General features: G+C 35.1%; 1 protein-coding gene and 1 pseudogene across 1 annotated transcript; one reads left to right on the forward strand and one right to left on the reverse strand.

Annotated features, from left to right (window-relative positions):
- Nucleotides 1-716: 716 nt before the first annotated feature.
- On the reverse strand, nt 717-2,708 carry LOC120208492 (LOB domain-containing protein 19-like). Its single transcript, XM_039207762.1, has 2 exons — nt 2,316-2,708; nt 717-1,025 (listed from the first exon to the last, which is right to left on the reverse strand). The coding sequence occupies exons 1-2, from the start codon at nt 2,598-2,600 to the stop codon at nt 717-719; spliced, it is 594 nt and encodes a 197-aa protein (XP_039063693.1). The 5' UTR covers nt 2,601-2,708.
- A 903-nt stretch (nt 2,709-3,611) lies between these two features.
- Nucleotides 3,612-12,118, forward strand: LOC120208429 (annotated as a pseudogene).
- Nucleotides 12,119-17,558: the final 5,440 nt, after the last annotated feature.

Here is a 17,558-nt window from a genome sequence, read left to right on the forward strand (position 1 = left end):
ATTTTCTTTCTTAGCAGCTAAATTTTACTTTGTTGTAAAATTACGGTAGGTTTATCTTTATGTGGGTAAATTATAAATTTGGTAATTGAATTTTATTCACTCTCTTATTTTAATCATTGTATTTTAAATATTTTTAATTTCTTCATTGAACTTAATACATTGATTTTTTTTTGTCACTCGGTAGTTAAATAGTTAAAGATTAAAATGAGTTGTTATATAGATACAAAACGACGTTTTGGTGAAAATTTTATTATTTTTTAAATGACATATTTTTAACGTCGTTAACTATTTAACGGCAGAGTTACCAAAATAGGAAAGAGAGTAAAGTTCAGTGATGAAATTTGTCATTTACCATTTTTTTGGTATAATTTAGTTATGCTTCAAGTATGTTTAGCCTTTTTGGATATTGGCATTTGATCGTATGCTGAAGGTGTCCACTCTCACTCATATTCGTATGGTTTTGTTGCGCATGGAAACAATCTGAACTTACCTGACATTAAAGTTATTTAATTTCGGTAGTCAAATTGGGCAAATTATTCATTGTAGATATGATGCTTTCTTATGTAAGGTTTAATATCATGAATGGCTTCCATTTTGGAAGGGGTTGTAGAAAGAAAGAAAGAGCAAAACAGAAGAGTTCACGGTTTCATTAGATTTCAAATCTATTGTAGTTATTAAAGAAAGGCTTTATGGGAGTTAAACAACAATTTGAAGTTTTAACCGGAAGTTGAAGGCCGGAACCGGACACCGGGGAGATACCTGGAGACGAATTCCTTGGCTAAAACTTGAAGCTCTTTGTTCTGCCCTTCTTGATCAAAAGGACATGGAAAACTTGTAAGCTGGCTTGAAGTCTGCTGTTGTTGTTGTAGCGGATCAAATTGAACCGACATGTTAGACGAAGACGCCAGTTCCGATCTCGCTATTTCGGGGGAGGAATGGAGGCTCGTCGGCGGCATTAGGGGATGGCGGTGCAACGTAGGAAGACGGGCTTGGTTGTATGCTAATTCCGCCTGTAAATTCACTACCTACAACGAAGTATGCATGCACATCTTTTATCACTATTAAAAATATGACGTAATTCAAATTAAGCAATCTGATCTAATCTGACTAACTATTTGTCTTATATTTAGGAGTAGGTTAGTCAATCTAAACAAGATAATGGTTTCCTACCTAACTAAAGCTATTACCATCTTTGTCTTCGTGTTCATCTGCCCACACATGGAAGTGAAAAAAAGAATAGGAAAAGAAAGAAGAAACTGTTTACTGATTACCATTTTTAATTGAAGTTGGAATTGTCCATGAATTCGTAATTAAATGTCAATCAAAATATATTTATATTTAGTTTATGAATTATATAATCTAATCAGATGTTATAAAAATTTATTTGAAGGTTATCGTTATATCAATGACTAATAAGTAACTACTTAGTAGTTTTATTTATTTATTAGTTAAAACAAGGGAAAAAATGTTTCGGCCAAGAAAGTTCAGGACGATCGAACCTGCACATGGTAGGACCATGAGCCTCTTTGCAAGCAAGAAGAAACATCCATATTTCTTCACATTTTCCTACTCTTTTAGTATATAAATAAAAAGAAAATTAATTAAAGAGCAAAAGACTTGTTAAAGTCAAATCCAATACTAATTGAATATTTATGGAGTAGCTAAACTTGTTTGCTGGTTCCGGCAAGCAACCAGCCCCACTTTGCCGTTCACTGTTATCTCTCTCTCGGAACCGCAGTTATAGTATGACTTGTGCGAGCAATTTCAATTATTTAAAAAAAAAATCCCCAACAACTGTTGTCAGCCAACCCAAAACCTACCTTTCCACGTGAAGTTTAGCCCGAGTTTCACTCTCACAAGTCATCCCTACTGTAAACAAAACTGTGGGTATTTAATCAGGGTTTAAACTATTTTATAATCACAGAAGCCAAGAGAAGCGTACCAGGCATAGGGGCTAATATTACCTAGCGATCACAAGGCCTTTTGATAATAAGTGGTGTTCAAGAAATAAGTTTTAAGTTTGTCAAACTTTTACCGATGGACTACGCAGTACACACTCCAAGGCACACGTTTGCATGAACACTGAATTTATCTCTTTCAATAATGGATTAACTCTGGTCCATGCAAATACTACCACTTCGTTACCTACAGTAACTAAAAAGAACCTACAATAGTTGCTGAAGAACATCTGTATTATTTCAGTGCATGCATGCCTTATGATTCAATGGAGTTTTGATCTGGAAAAAGAGGAGAAAGAATGAAAGCAAACACACTAAGTGAAGTGATGATGTGTTTAATCAGTTAAGAGGGGTGACCTGTTGTTGGAGGGTAAGGACATGGGCGACACAGCCATAAACAGGGTCCCTAACCCTAGCCAAAGCCTCATAACAGAGTGCAACTGCAGCGTCGACGCGCTCGTGTGCCGGTATCCGCTGCAGCATCTTGGAAGCATTGCTGGCACCGTAAACCTTGTGCACCGCGGCAAACTGAGCCATGCCTTGGTCCGAGTCGAAATACGGTGCGAATATGCAACCTTTTACGCACTTTCGCCTCAGGAATTTGCAGGCACCACAAGGCCCGCCTCCATTATTTGCACTCATCGCTCTCTCTCTCTTTCTTTGATAATATGAATTAATCAATGATCTCTCCTAAAAGAGATTAACTCCCTCTCTCTCGCTCTCTCTCTCGCTCTCTGCCTTTCAGGAGAAGAAAACTGGGTCTTGTTCGTTAAACCGCGGTTTTGGACAAGAAAAGAGTCTTGCTCATTTTAAAAGAGTAAGAGATCAACAATTTCTAGAGCAACCAATAATAAGACTCTTTTAAAATAAATAAAAAATGTTTATCCCTTGTTCTCATATAATGGTAAGGGAGGTAAGATAGTAGACTGTGCCCATCACTAGTTGAGAACAACTTCGTAAGAGACTTTCAAATTATGAAATACCCTCCATGAAACAAGTTACTTTTATATATACCTCTTCACATGAGGTCAGGTAAGTAACTCAAAACTCTATTTATAATATAAGCCTTAAGATTAATTAAATTAACAAATGTATAATTCAAATTACTTTTTTTATTTTTATAAACAATTCTTTTAAATATTAATTCAGATTTACCGTTATTTTTTATTAAAAATAATTAAATTAGTCTAGTTTTAAAAAGGAAATTATCCTGTTATTTGATTTTTTTCCAATTATTAATATATAAAGGTCGAACTAACGCAATATACCCATAAAAAATTACTTATGTCATTATTTATTTGTTTATTAAAGGCTAAAACGATCGTGTTAATTTATCCAATTTTTTAATCACTGATATTTGTTTTATATATGTCAGTTGATATTTATAAATGATAATCCTAATTAATAATACTATCCTTTTAAGAATATTCAAACTAAAACGCTTTAGAATGGGAGGAACTAGAAAAGTATTCAGGTAGAGAGCGAATCCAGTAGTTCCGTCGTTCATAGTAAAAGTTCAAAGAATTTCTTACTCGTATTTCCCAGTTTGTCCTTCGTCTTATCACATATCACGGTTAACCTTTCAAACATATATTAATAACCGCAGGCCAAGCCCTTAGATAAGAGAAGGACATTTCAGTCTATTGATTTTCAAACTTGGACTGACGAAAAAAAAGAGAAACGCAATCTGGATCTGAATCGGCAGCCCCTCTGCTCACTTTCTCCTTCCCTCCTCTGGGCTCCGTACTATTTTTTCACTTTGTTTTTGTACTTATTCAATTAGAACGAAGGCTAGCTAACCGTGTGGACGCGCCACCGAGGCAACTCGATTCCCATTCTTACTCAGATAATTCAGCTTACTCCAAGTATAGGGAGGTTAAAGGTCGAGCCGTTGCATTTCGCTGTTCATTTACTAGATCGGAGTTTGTAACCGACGTGCAATATCCGAATCTGGAATGGCTTCCTCGGAAGCCGATTCCCGCGTGACCCAAGTGGTAGTCCCGGCCTTAGAGAAGATCATTAAGAACGCTTCATGGCGGAAGCACTCCAAGCTTGCTCACCAATGCAAATCTCTCCTCGAGAAACTTACTAGAAGTCGCCTTTGTTCCCGTCAGATTCGGAGCCTGATAACTCGATCCCTGGTCCACTCCATGACGGCGGTCCGGTGGAATATTCCCTTGCTGAGTCGGAGACTATTCTAAGCCCTCTGATCAACGCTTGCGCCACCGCTTTCAACAAGATCGTCGATCCGGCGGTTGGTTGCATTCAGAAATTAATCGCTTACGGTTACTTACGTGGCGAAGCGGATCCCACTGGAGGTCCCGAAGCTCAGCTTTTGTCGAAATTGATAGAATCCGTCTGCAAATGCCACGATTTAGGCGATGATGCTGTTGAATTACTAGTCTTGAAAACGCTTTTATCGGCGGTAACATCCATCTCTCTCCGAATCATGGTGATTGTTTGTTGCTAGTTGTGAGAACTTGTTATGACATTTATTTAGGGAGTAAATATGTAGTTAATCAAACTACGGCAAAAGCTTCTTTGGTTCAAATGTTAGTTATTATTTTTAGTAGAATGGAGGCCGATTCTTCTTCTGTTCCAATTCAACCAATTGTTGTGGATGAACTAATGGAACCTGTTGAGAAATCTGATGCTGATGGATCAATGACTCAGTTTGTTCAAGGCTTTATAACTAAAGTTATGCAGGACATTGATGGAGTATTGAATCCAGCGGCACCAAGTAAGGTTTCTTTAGGTGGCCATGATGGTGCATTTGAAACCACTGCTGTTGAAACCACTAATCCAACTGACTTGTTGGATTCTACTGATAAAGATATGTTGGATGCAAAATATTGGGAGATTAGTATGTATAAGACAGCATTGGAAGAGAGGAAAGGGGAGTTGGCGGATGGTGAAGTGGAGAGAGATGATGATTTGGAGGTTCAGATTGGGAATAAGTTGAGAAGGGATGCCTTTTTGGTGTTTAGAGCACTTTGCAAGTTGTCAATGAAGACACCGCCAAAAGAGGCTTTGGCAGATCCCCAGTTGATGAGAGGGAAGATTGTGGCACTTGAGTTGTTGAAGATTTTGTTAGAGAATGCCGGAGCTGTATTTAGGACAAGTGAAAGGTATCTTTAACTTTTCCTCTTTGCACACATTTATCTGATTTTTGTAATTTGATCAATTTGCCTTTTGAAAAGTTTCTTATGGTTAGCTCACAGTACCTGTCCTGATACTTCCTTTTCCTGAATTTAAGAATTTATACTTCCGTTTCCTGAATTTAAGAATTTTCTTCTGGTGGTACAGGTTTTTAGGTGCCATAAAGCAATATCTGTGTTTGTCACTGTTGAAGAACAGTGCTTCATCTCTTATAATTGTTTTCCAGCTTTCTTGCTCCATTTTCATTAGTCTGGTGTCAAGGTTTCGAGCTGGCTTGAAAGCTGAGGTTGGAGTATTTTTTCCTATGATTGTCCTCAGGGTCCTGGAAAATGTTGCTCAACCTAATTTTCAGCAAAAGATGATAGTTCTTCGTTTTCTGGACAAGCTTTGTGTTGATTCACAGATTTTGGTAGATATCTTTCTCAACTACGATTGTGATGTCAATTCATCAAACATTTTTGAGAGGTACGTTTTATACTAATGTCATCAAATTTAGCACCACATGTTTGGTAGAAGTTAATGACTTTTGCATATTTCTCATTTTTTACTGCGCTTCTTTCTAGAATGGTCAATGGACTTTTGAAAACGAATCAAGGTGTTCCTAGTGGTGCAGCTACAACGCTGTTGCCATCTCAGGAAGCAACAATGAAACTTGAAGCTCTGAAATGTTTAGTGGCTATTTTAAAATCAATGGGAGACTGGATGAACAAACAGTTGTGCATTCCAGATCCTCATTCTGCACAGAGATTTGAAGCAATTGAGAACAGTCCTGAACCCGTAAATGTCCCCATGGAAAATGGGAATGAAGAGGAGGCTGTTGAAGGATCAGATTTTCATTCTGAAGCCTCGAGTGAAACTTCTGATGCTTTAACAATCGAGCAATGTCAAGCTTACAAGCTTGAGCTTCAGGTATTTATGGGGATGATGTATGTTTAAGTGGTCTGACTTTGTCTAGCTGATTGTCATTCATGGAATCTAATTTAAAATTTGTGGCAGGAAGGTATATCACTTTTTAACTGGAAACCTAAGAAAGGAATTGAATTTCTAATTAAAGCAAATAAAATTGGTGACTCCCGGAGGAGATTGCTGCTTTTCTTAAAAATGCATCTGGTCTGAACAAAACATTGATTGGTGACTATCTTGGAGAAAGGGAAGATTTATCACTTAAAGTGATGCATGCCTATGTTGACTCCTTTGACTTTCAAGGCACGGAGTTTGATGATGCAATTCGAGCCTTTCTGCAAGGTTTTAGATTGCCTGGTGAGGCTCAAAAGATTGATCAAATCATGGAAAAGTTTTCTGAGCGTTATTGCATATGTAATCCAAAGGCTTTCATCAGTGCTGATACAGCTTATGTCCTTGCTTACTCTGTTATATTGCTCAATACAGATGCTCATAATCCAATGGTTAAGAACAAGGTGCATATATATTCTATATCTTATCTGATTAGCTTTTAGTGCAAGAAAATTGATGTCGTTCTCCCTTTCCTATTGATATGTGCAGATGTCAGCTGATGATTTCATAAGAAACAATCGTGGCATAGATGATGGAAGGATTTGCCAGAGGAGTACTTAAGATCACTATATGAACGAATATCGAGAAATGAGATCAAAATGAAAGAAGATGATTTGTCTGTGCAGCAGAAGCATTCAGTGAACTCCCACAGAATATTAGGTTTGGACAGTATCTTGAATATTGTGATACGCAAGTGTGATGATGACCAGCATATGGAGACCAGTGATGATCTTATCAAGCACATGCAAGAACAATTTAAAGAGAAAGCTCGGAAATCCGAGTAAGATTAATTGGTTTTTAAGCTTTTATACTTTTTTTTATAGAATTTAAGCTTTTATATTTGTGCTCCCGTATATGGAGAGATTCTCGTTTGACTGTGTATAACTAGCTAAACTCATTTTATCTGTGCCTTTTTGTTTTTAATATAATCATTTTATGCATTTATTCATTAGAATAAGGTGGAATTTAAGTAAGTATTTTCATTCAATTTTTTAAGTAGTTCAAGCTTAATTAATGCTCTGATATGTTGTAAATATTATATTATTCTATTTCAGGCATTTTTTACTTTTACCCTGTCGTTTGTTAAACAAGATTTTCACCCATGACTGAGCACGACACATTTTAAGAAATATGGTATTTCATGTTTGGAGAGGAAACTTTGTTTTTGATTGTTCCCTGATTTCTTTTGTACTGGAAATTTTTAGGTCAGTTTATTATGCAGCTACAGATGTAGTGGTTCTGAGATTCATAGTTGAGGTTTGCTGGGCTCCTATGTTGGCTGCCTTCAGTGTGCCTCTTGACCAAAGTGATGATGAAATAGTTATAGCATTATGTCTTGAAGGTTTCCGCTATGCAATCCATGTAACTGCTGTGATGTCCATGAAGACTCATAGAGATGCTTTTGTGACTTCATTAGCCAAGTTTACTTCACTGCATTCTCCTGCAGATATCAAGCAGAAAAATATAGATGCTATCAGAGTTAGTATTTTGTTTCATCTGCACTGTGTGTTTTGTTAGTTTCTTATATTCTTTATCTAACATTTTTTTGGTGTTTAATTTGTTTTTTTCTCCTTTATCTTATACCATTCACGGGCTTGTAACCTGGCAAACTATGTGATGTCGTATATTCCTATCAGCAAGAACCCCTTTATTTATTTATTTATTTATTTATTTTCATTTTAGCAATTGCTGATAGTCATTGTAACTTTTGGTACAGTGAGTGCTGAGTGTTTACTAGGGCAAAGGTTACACTTTTTCTTTTTTACTAAATGTGATCATTCCCCATGTCTTGAATGAAATTACTTTTTGAATTGGAACGTATATGTGGCCTTAGGGAGCTGGTTAATATGTTGCTTTTATTTGAAAGAAAATTTCCATTTGCTTGTTGATCTAACACCGAGTTTCCTTTTATATTGTTAATAGGCAATAATTACAATTGCAGATGAAGATGGAAATTATTTAAAAGAAGCTTGGGAGCATATTTTGACATGTGTGTCTCGGTTTGAACATTTGCATCTCTTGGGGGAGGGTGCTCCTCCAGATGCCACTTTCTTTTCCTTTCCTCGGAATAAGTCAGAAAAATCTAAGCAAGTTAAGTCAACTGTTCTTCCTGTTTTAAAGAAGAAGGGGCCAGGGAGAATTCAGAATGCTTCTGCTTCTGTGATGAGGGGCTCATATGATAGTGCAGGTATTGGAGGTAGTTCTGTAGGAGCAGTCACATCTGAACAGATGAACAATTTAGTCTCTAATCTCAACATGTTAGAACAAGTTGGTGAAATGAATCGTATATTCATACGTAGTCAGAAATTGAATAGTGAGGCTATCATATGCTTTGTTAAGGCACTCTGCAAGGTGTCCATGGAGGAGCTGCGATCTACATCTGATCCTCGAGCTTTTAGCCTTACGAAGATTGTTGAGATTGCGTAAGATTCATTCCACTTCTCTTCCTTGTGTCTTATTTTAATGCACTATGTTTATATTTCTTAACTATTAGTTTTCTGATCTACTGACAGGCACTATAACATGAACCGGATCAGGCTTTTATGGTCAAACATCTGGCTTGTACTCTCTGCTTTCTTTGTGACAATTGGCTGTTCTGAAAACCTGTCAATTGCAATTTTTGCAATGGACTCTTTACGGCAGCTATCAATGAAATTTTTGGAGCGAGAAGAGTTGGCTAATTACAATTTTCAGAATGAATTTATGAAGCCTTTTGTTATTGTCATGCGCAAGAGCAGCGCTGTTGAAATCCGAGAATTAATCATCAGATGTGTCTCACAGATGGTGTTATCTCGAGTCAATAATGTCAAATCAGGATGGAAGAGCATGTTCATGGTATTGATTTCTTTAATAACTTTCTGAAACCCTAGTCTTCAAATCAATTTATTACTGAACTGACATCTTTTTCAGGTTTTCACTACTGCAGCTTATGATGACCACAAAAACATCGTACTGTTAGCCTTTGAAATAATGGAAAAGATTATTCGAGACTATTTCCCATACATTACTGAAACTGAAACAACCACCTTCACTGATTGTGTGAATTGCCTAATTGCATTCACCAACACTAGATTCAACAAAGACATTAGTCTCAATGCAATTGCTTTTCTAAGTTTCTGTGCCACAAAGCTTGCAGAAGGGGAACTTGGCTCCCCATCAAATGATAAGGATAAGGAATTTGGGAAGATTTCTCCATCTTCACCTGACAAGGGAAAAGATAGAAGACAAGATAATGGAGAGCTAGTGAATAAGGATGACCATCTCTATTTTTGGTTCCCGTTGTTGGCTGGTAAGGAAAAGCGAACTAGTTCTTTTTATATATTTGAAATTGCTCGAGATTTTAAAGGCACTTTGATCCTAATACTTCACAAATGCATTCTGTTCTGAAATTGTATCAAATTTTGTTGTTCAGGTTTATCAGAACTTAGCTTTGACACGAGGCCAGAAATTAGGAAGAGTGCTTTACAAGTGTTGTTTGAAACTTTACGTAACCATGGTCACTTCTTCTCACTACCTTTGTGGGAAAGGGTGTTTGAGTCTGTCCTGTTTCCAATATTTGACTACGTGTGTCATGCTATTGATCCATCTGGTAGTGACCAACTGATGTGGGGATTGTTAATGACGTTGAACATGATCAAGATGCATGGCTCTATGAAACGTGTACGTTGTCGCTCCAGTTAGTTGTAGATCTTTTTGTGAACTTCTATAATACTATCAATCCTCTTTTGAGGAAGATTCTGTCATTACTTGTAATTTTTATCAAGCGACCCCACCAAAGCCTAGCTGGTATTGGAATTGCCGCATTTGTACGTTTGATGAGCAATGCTGGTGATTTTTTTTCAGAGGAGAAATGGCTGGAAGTAGTTTCTTCATTAAAAGAAGCTGCTAATGCTACACTTCCTGATTTTTCTTTCATGGTCAGTGGGGATAGCATGGTTGGAAGCAATGGCCGTGCTTTGAACAACCATAGCAACGAGGCCTCTGCTGGTTCTGACACATCTCATGGTGATTCAGAGAGATTGAGAACACATCGTCTTTATGATTTGTTATCTGATGCTAAGTGCCGAGCTGCTGTTCAGCTTCTATTGATTGAGGTAACACTTCATCTGAATGTCAAAAAACTTGATGAAATCCTTCCTCATATCATTAAAAAACATTGAGAAATGGAGATAAATTCCCACTTTTTTTAAAAAAAAAATTGTTATTAATTAAGAGTTAGATGACGGAGGATTCAAACTTTTAGAAAATGTTGTACCCCTTAGTATATAATGCTTAAAACATTTGTAGCTTAAGCTTACACCTTTGACTTCTTGGCAGTTTGACACCTGCATGAAGGGTTTGCATGATAGATAGCTTCTTGACTTGCACAAGATCTCGTACAGAGCCAGTAAAATAGAATGTGCTGGCAAAAGTTTTTTTGTCAGTAAAATAGAATGTGCTGGAAAGAGAGGTAGTACTAGTAGGAATGTTGCTTCCTTAATCTTAGTCAATGGCCTTGGACCTATCATTGTTCATCCAACATATTTTTCTGGAATTAGTCCCCTCCTACCAAGTGCTTCAAGTTTTAGAAATGCCGATAACTTACACAGTTGTTTAGCATGGTTAAAGTTATGGAACAAAGGCTTTTTTAAGACCTTTTTTCGAAATTGAAAATTCCTAAAATGATACAGTTGTGCTGTTATTAGATGGGTTGCTAGGACAGCCATATGGAGGCAGATGCGCTAGCTAAGGCTGGTATAGGCTAATTACAGTGTGGTTTTTAGGGGTATTTTATTTTGGCTCTTCGGGTTCTTTGTAAGGGTTTTATCTTGTTCATTTAAATCTTATGTATCTTTTTCTATTAATGAAGTATAAGGCACTCTTTTCCTCCTTCCTCTGATTAAGGAAATCGTTTTGAGTTCCATTAATCATGAAGGAGGTTTTTAATGAGTCCTTCAATTCTTATAAAAAAAATATACAGTTGTGCTGTTAATTCATCTCTTCTTTTTTCTTCTGTTTTTTATTTTATTTAATTTTTGTAACTAAGATGTAATTAAAGAATAGATCTATTATGTTTGAAGTGGACTAACTTTAACTCTTGGGTGTCGTTCTGCTGTTATTCTCCAAACAGGCAATGATGGAAATTTACAACATGTATCGAACTCACGTTTCAGCTAAGAGCACCTTAGTCCTCTTTGAGGCAATGCATGCTGTGGCGTCCCATGCTCACAGGATCAACAACAATATTGTACTACGTTACAAGCTTCAAGAGTTTGGTCCCATGACCCAGCTACAAGATCCTCCGCTATTGCGCCTTGAGAATGAGTCGTATCAGTTTTGCCTTACGTTCTTACAGAATCTGATATTGGATAGGCCTCCAAGTTTTGAGGAGGCTGAAGTAGAGTCCCATATTGTGGATCTTTGTCAGGAGATAATACAGTTTTATATCGAAACTACACGCCCTGGGCAGTCTTCTGAAACATCTCCCAACGGGCAAACACAATGGATTATTCCTTTAGGTTCTGGGAAACAAAGAGAACTGGCTGCCCGTGCACCTCTTGTTGTGATGACTATGCAGACCATTAGTAGTTTGGGAGAAACCTTGTTTGAGAAGAACTTACCTCAATTATTCCCTCTTTTTTCGAGCTTGATAAGTGCCGAGCATGGTTCAAATGAGGTCCAGGTAGCACTCAGTGATATGCTTAGCTCCTCCGTCGGTCCAGTTCTGCTTAGATCATGTTTGTCCCGGTGAAAATTGGACAATTTTTTTAATGTGTATTATAATCCCCCCCCCCTTTTCAACCCCTCGAATCTAAGTCATTTTATTTTCTCCTAATCGAATATAGTGGAAGTGTATGAAGAGTGTTAGAGTTAGTTTTGGATTGGTTAGTACTTCCCATCATGCCGTGTAGATGTGGGGTAATAGCCATTTTCTTCAGAATACAGAGATATCACATTACACTAGGTATAGGTAAGTGTTCCGTTATCCAATCAGTCAGGTTCGATCATATCTTCTACGAATATTGTCGATGCTAATATTTATGTTATAGGTAAGTATTTCTCTTTACAGAAAGCACGAGTGGAACGCTTTCATGGCTTTATGGCTGTCTTCCTCTTTTGACTACCGGCATCTTTGAGCAACTTGGACTTATTTTCTTTAACCCCTTTTCCATTTTAACAAAGTTTCAGATAATCAATTTCCCTTGAGGAAAAATACAATTATTTAATACGAGAATTTGAAGACCACTTGTGCTGTATAGGCACGTACATTATGAGGTCGGTGCCTTATAATGCCCATCATTTTATGTGCCCAAGCTGTTCCGAATTATATTTGAACGAGTTGTCGAAAAGATGCGCACTACGTACCTTTTTTTTAATTATCAATACAGTGCTTTTGTAGTGGCCCTTTTTCAATTTGGCACGTAATTTTATTTTTCCAATTAGCTACATAAAGTTATTCAATTAGATACCTAACGTGTCTTTTGATCCTATTAAGGACATGCATTTAGTTTTTAATTTCAAATTGGAGCATAAATTTAATTTTTTTAGTTTAAATTAATACTTGTAATAAGTAGTTTATAACTAAGAAAAGCAAGTTTAAGCATTAATTTGAATAAAAACATATTTCAAATATTTAATCGAATCGAAAATTTTACATAATAAATTAAATCTTAAAATAAAATTTATTTATCAAAACATATATTTAACCTTAAAACACAATCATGTTGTTTCCTTAGTTTGCTCTTGTTAAGATATTCATTTTTTTTTGTTTATCATCCCAGGTCAAACACCCACAAACGAGAAACAAGATAATTAATGGAGTATATATCTTTTAAAATACTACAGACAACAGAAAACTTCTCAAAGGTATCATTATATTTTTGTCCTTTGGAGACAATTATCTGTGTAAACACACATTAATGCATTGACGGAGTCATGTAGGCCCCCCTAATTTTTTTTACCATTGAAAGATAGGAATAATTATCAATTTAGACTTTTAAATTTTGATTTATTTTGATTTTGTCTCATTTTTTTATTCTTAATTATACTGTCATGTTTACACTAAAATCCCGACTACGTCCCTGGGTCAATGGACGTGGACTTTCTTTTCTTGATATTAAATTTACAAATCTCCAAGTTCTCATCTATCAAAACTCCTTTGAACTAAAATCCTGACTCCGTCCCTACATTAATGGACGTGGACTTTCTTTTTTATATTAAATTTACAAATCTCCAAGTTTCATCTACAAAACTCCAAAAATATTAGGGTAAACTATTTATTTAATCAACCAACTATTACTGTATTTATGTTTTAATCGTCTCACTATTAAAATTTTAATTCAGTTTCTAACATTATATTGTTATTCAATGCAATTTGATCCTATTTAAAATGATAATATTACATTACTCTTTAAAATTTATATCTTCAATCAATTTGATTCAATTTAAAATGACTCAACAAAATTAACTTCTTATTTTTATAAATTTTATCAATTTAATCCTAATTTTAGGTAACAAGGTGTTGCAATTAGACGATAATATCTGGGAATTAAATTGATAGAATTCCTAAATATAGAGTTAAATTTATTGAATTATTTTAAATTATGATTAAATCGATATAATGTATAAATTTGAAGATTAAACCTAAAATCATAGTGTATCATTCATTATTTCGTTATCTTTCCTAAACGTCGATGATCAAAACAAAATTAATGACTAAAATAAAATTTTAATGGTTTAGTGACTAAAACATTAACGTGATGATAGTTAAATGATTAAATAACTTAGTTTACCACTATATCAACCCAAAAGTTGCACTCTTGAGGAACGATTAGCAGGAGTGAAAGAAGTCATATAAGCAAGTGAAGAGATGACAACAATGATTCCAAAAGCCAATCGCTATCAATCACATGAAACCCCGGATTGGTCGGCTGTCTAATCTCCCACCGCTCGATGTGGAATTAGCTAAACAAAACAACCAAAGCTTCCGATTGGCCCTTCCATGGGGAGAGGACAGAGAAAACGGGTGCAACAAGCCAACAATCTCGAGCCACCTTGCCTCATAAAGGCGGCTTCTTAGAGACCAAGGACATGGAAGCAAACCCCTCGCACCACATTCCAGTGAAAACCACATCTTCAGGTGGTCCATGTTAGCTTTATATTTGTTTTATCAGAGAAGATGATGGGTTTTAATTTGTTTAACAATATTAAGATAATGTTGATCAGTGTCGGCACATTTTCTAGTGTTGCATTCAGCTTGCTAACACGTATTTTAGGGTCAAAGTAGCCCTTCTTATCAAACATGCATGTCGATTCAATGATTGTTGTAGGTACTTTCAATTGATTAAATCCATTTTATATTTATTTTTAAAACTTCAAAAAGTATAGGACCGGCCCAAAGGGGCCCGACCCCGTAAATCTTTTTACGTTTGATAGATTAATATTTTAGTTCATTTAAAAATAAGTATTCAAATTAAAAAATGTAAGAATTTACTAAATATTTAATCAAGTAGTAGTCGAACTATTAAAGAATTATCCAATGTTCTCAATTTTTTGGTCTAACAACAATTTAGGTTATTATAAGTTTAAATGATCACCCGAAGGGTACTACATTATTAAGTCATTCGACTATTAAACGTTATAAAATGCTTTTGACTATAAAATATTATTTTATTAAGACTCTCAACTGTTAAAATTATAAAATGACCATTTAACTATTATTATGTTCCAAACTCGTCATTTCCTATTAAAAAAGTAACATTCGTCTGACTTGGATGTTAACATGATGACTGGATATAATAGTCATTTGAGATTCCTCGAACATATTTTATCATACCACAATCAGTAGCTTAACGTTTAGCTCAGAACACCATCAATTTTTAACAGAAAATAACGAGTTTAGAATATATGAACAGTCAGATTACCATTTTGTAACTTTTAATGTCGAGGCACTCAACGAAGCGATACTCTATAATCGTGAAATTTTGTAAATTTTAATAATCAAGAGATTTAATAAAGCATTACTTGATAGTCGATGGATTGTCTGTATCTTTACACTTTGTTTTCTTGGAGGGGGGGGGGAGGAATCCATAAAACAATTGTTAATCTTGTTCCATGATATATCGTTAGCGTGCGAACCATTAAAACACAAAGCAGAAGCGACAAGATGCAATGCTTTTAATTGGCCGGGCCTGCCTGCGTTGCCAAGTCTTTCTTTCTTCGATTTACAAATTGCATAATGAACAGTGGTTGTAACTGTTTATTCTCGGCTTCACAAACCGACGATTAAGGAATATGTTCATTCGAGTAACTGCTTTACATATAAAACCATACGATATGAACGCCCCTTTCTTCTATGGCTACCTACATTAAGTGTCTAAAAATGTCTTATAATATATGATTTTAATAATTTTTTTTTGGATTTGCCAAAAATATCCCTTTATTCCAAATTCGTTGCGATAGTCGAAGTTCGCGTTGCGATTTATTCCAAGTTCTAAAATCGCAACGACTGGTGGTATTGTATTTGTTTCTTAAGAATTTTCTTAAAAAGATAGTATTCACGCGGACGTGTCAAAGACACCACGACCACGACCACAACACGACACGAGACGAGACGAGACGGACGACGGTGGCGGCGCGCGAGAGTCCCCTTGTTCTCTATCACTCAACAAAGAAGTGGGAAAGCCAAGCCTTAAATACTATTCCCAATAGTGTTTCCAATACTATGTGGGATTGAGCATTACCAACACTTGTTCCCAATACTATGTGGGATTGAGCCTTAAATAGTGATATTATTTTTAATTTTGCTTAAAATTGCAATAATCGCGATTGATTGTAGATTGACTTTTAATTATGACATATTTAATCGTATAATACTAATGCAATTGGTTGCTGATTCAGTTGTTTTAAGGTGCATGATTGTTAATTGTTTCTTGAATAATCACATTGTATTGGAAACAAGTGTTGATAATGCTCAATCCTATATAGTATTGTAAACACTATTGAATGGTATTTAAGGCTTGGCTTTCCCACTTCCTTGTTCAGTGATAGAGAACAAGAGGAACTCTCGCGCGCCGTCCCCGCCGTCCGTCTCGTCTCGTCTCGGGTCGTGATCATGGTCATGGTAATACGAGTCTTCGATACGTCCACGTGAATACTATCTTTTTGGCAAATCCAAAACTAATTCGTTAAAATCATATATTATAAGATATTTTTTATCACTGAATTTATTTTCTTTTTAAATATATAATCGATCTCCCAGTTGATAAATAAACAAACACAAAGGCAAATGAAGAGTGTTCAAGAATTGGAATCCTAGTAACCTGAGCCCTCCCCCTTAAGACACGCCCCGACCCTATTTCGTAGCTACAATTTCCCATGCATCCCCCATTAAACTTGAGATATAGATAGAGACAACTCAAGGATTGTTCAAGAAAGACAGACCATAAATATTAATTTACATGTAATATATTAGATTGTAATTATTTTAAAATATATTAAAATTATGTAATTAGAAAATTTATCTTACAGGTTGAAAGCGAACGCAAAATGTTATAATGTGAAACTGAAAAAATTATTAAAATATAATAACATGATGCACTTAAAATGTTATAAGCGGTAAGAAAATTAGTTATTAAAAGTAAATGTTGTGAATATTATTAACATTTTAAGTTACGTCGAAAATATTACTTTAGTTTAAATTAATGGGGCCTTAGACATTCGCACGATAAGAAAATAAGTTAAAATCTGAAAATGTTATAAATGTATATAATAAATTGTGTTGTGTCCAAGAATGTCATGGTTCATTAAAAAAAGTTTGCGATCTGGAATGTTAATATATATTTCTCTAAATAAGATGGGTTGAATCCAATAATGTCATGGTTCACTAAGAAATAGGATAGAATTTGGAACGTTAATATTTTTATTAATAAAATGGGTTGTGCCCAATAATATCATGGTTCACTAAAAATATAAGTTGCGACTGGAATGTTAAAATTTTATTATAAAAAAATTCGAAATTATAAAAAAAATCGAAAGCATGTATACTTTTTCACAAGTGTGTTACTTTTCAAATTTTAAAAACACATGAAAAATGAGAAAGCTGAGAAGTTTCGATATTTTTTTCAAAAATATAATACTTTTAAGTTCGAAAGTTAAAATCATCTTCCATATTTCCCTTAAATTCGAAAGTATATATACTTTTCCACAAGAATAGATACTTTCGAATTAAAAAAATGAAAGAAGAGAAGACTAAAAAGTATTAATACTTTTCCAAAAATATTGATACGTTTAAATTCGAAAGTTAAAATATCACTTTCCATGTTTTTTTTAAAGTCGAAACTATGAATATTTTTTCACAAGTATCGATACTTTTAAAATAAAAAAGAATATTCATACTTTTGAATAAAAAAACTTCGAGTATCAACATCTATAAACTATCGATGTTTG

This window comes from Hibiscus syriacus, unplaced genomic scaffold (assembly GCF_006381635.1).
Source record: "Hibiscus syriacus cultivar Baekdansim isolate YM2019G1 unplaced genomic scaffold, ASM638163v2 tig00016563_pilon, whole genome shotgun sequence".
Classification (NCBI taxonomy): Eukaryota; Viridiplantae; Streptophyta; class Magnoliopsida; order Malvales; family Malvaceae; genus Hibiscus; species Hibiscus syriacus.

Bases quoted from the DNA above. Each gene is read 5' to 3' on its own strand.
- LOC120208492 (XM_039207762.1), bottom strand. From the start codon at position 2,600: ATGAGTGCAAATAATGGAGGCGGGCCTTGTGGTGCCTGCAAATTCCTG. The intron at 1,026-2,315 runs GTCACCCCTCTT...ACTTCGTTGTAG, and splicing joins TCCTTACCCTCCAACAACAG to GTAGTGAATTTACAGGCGGA.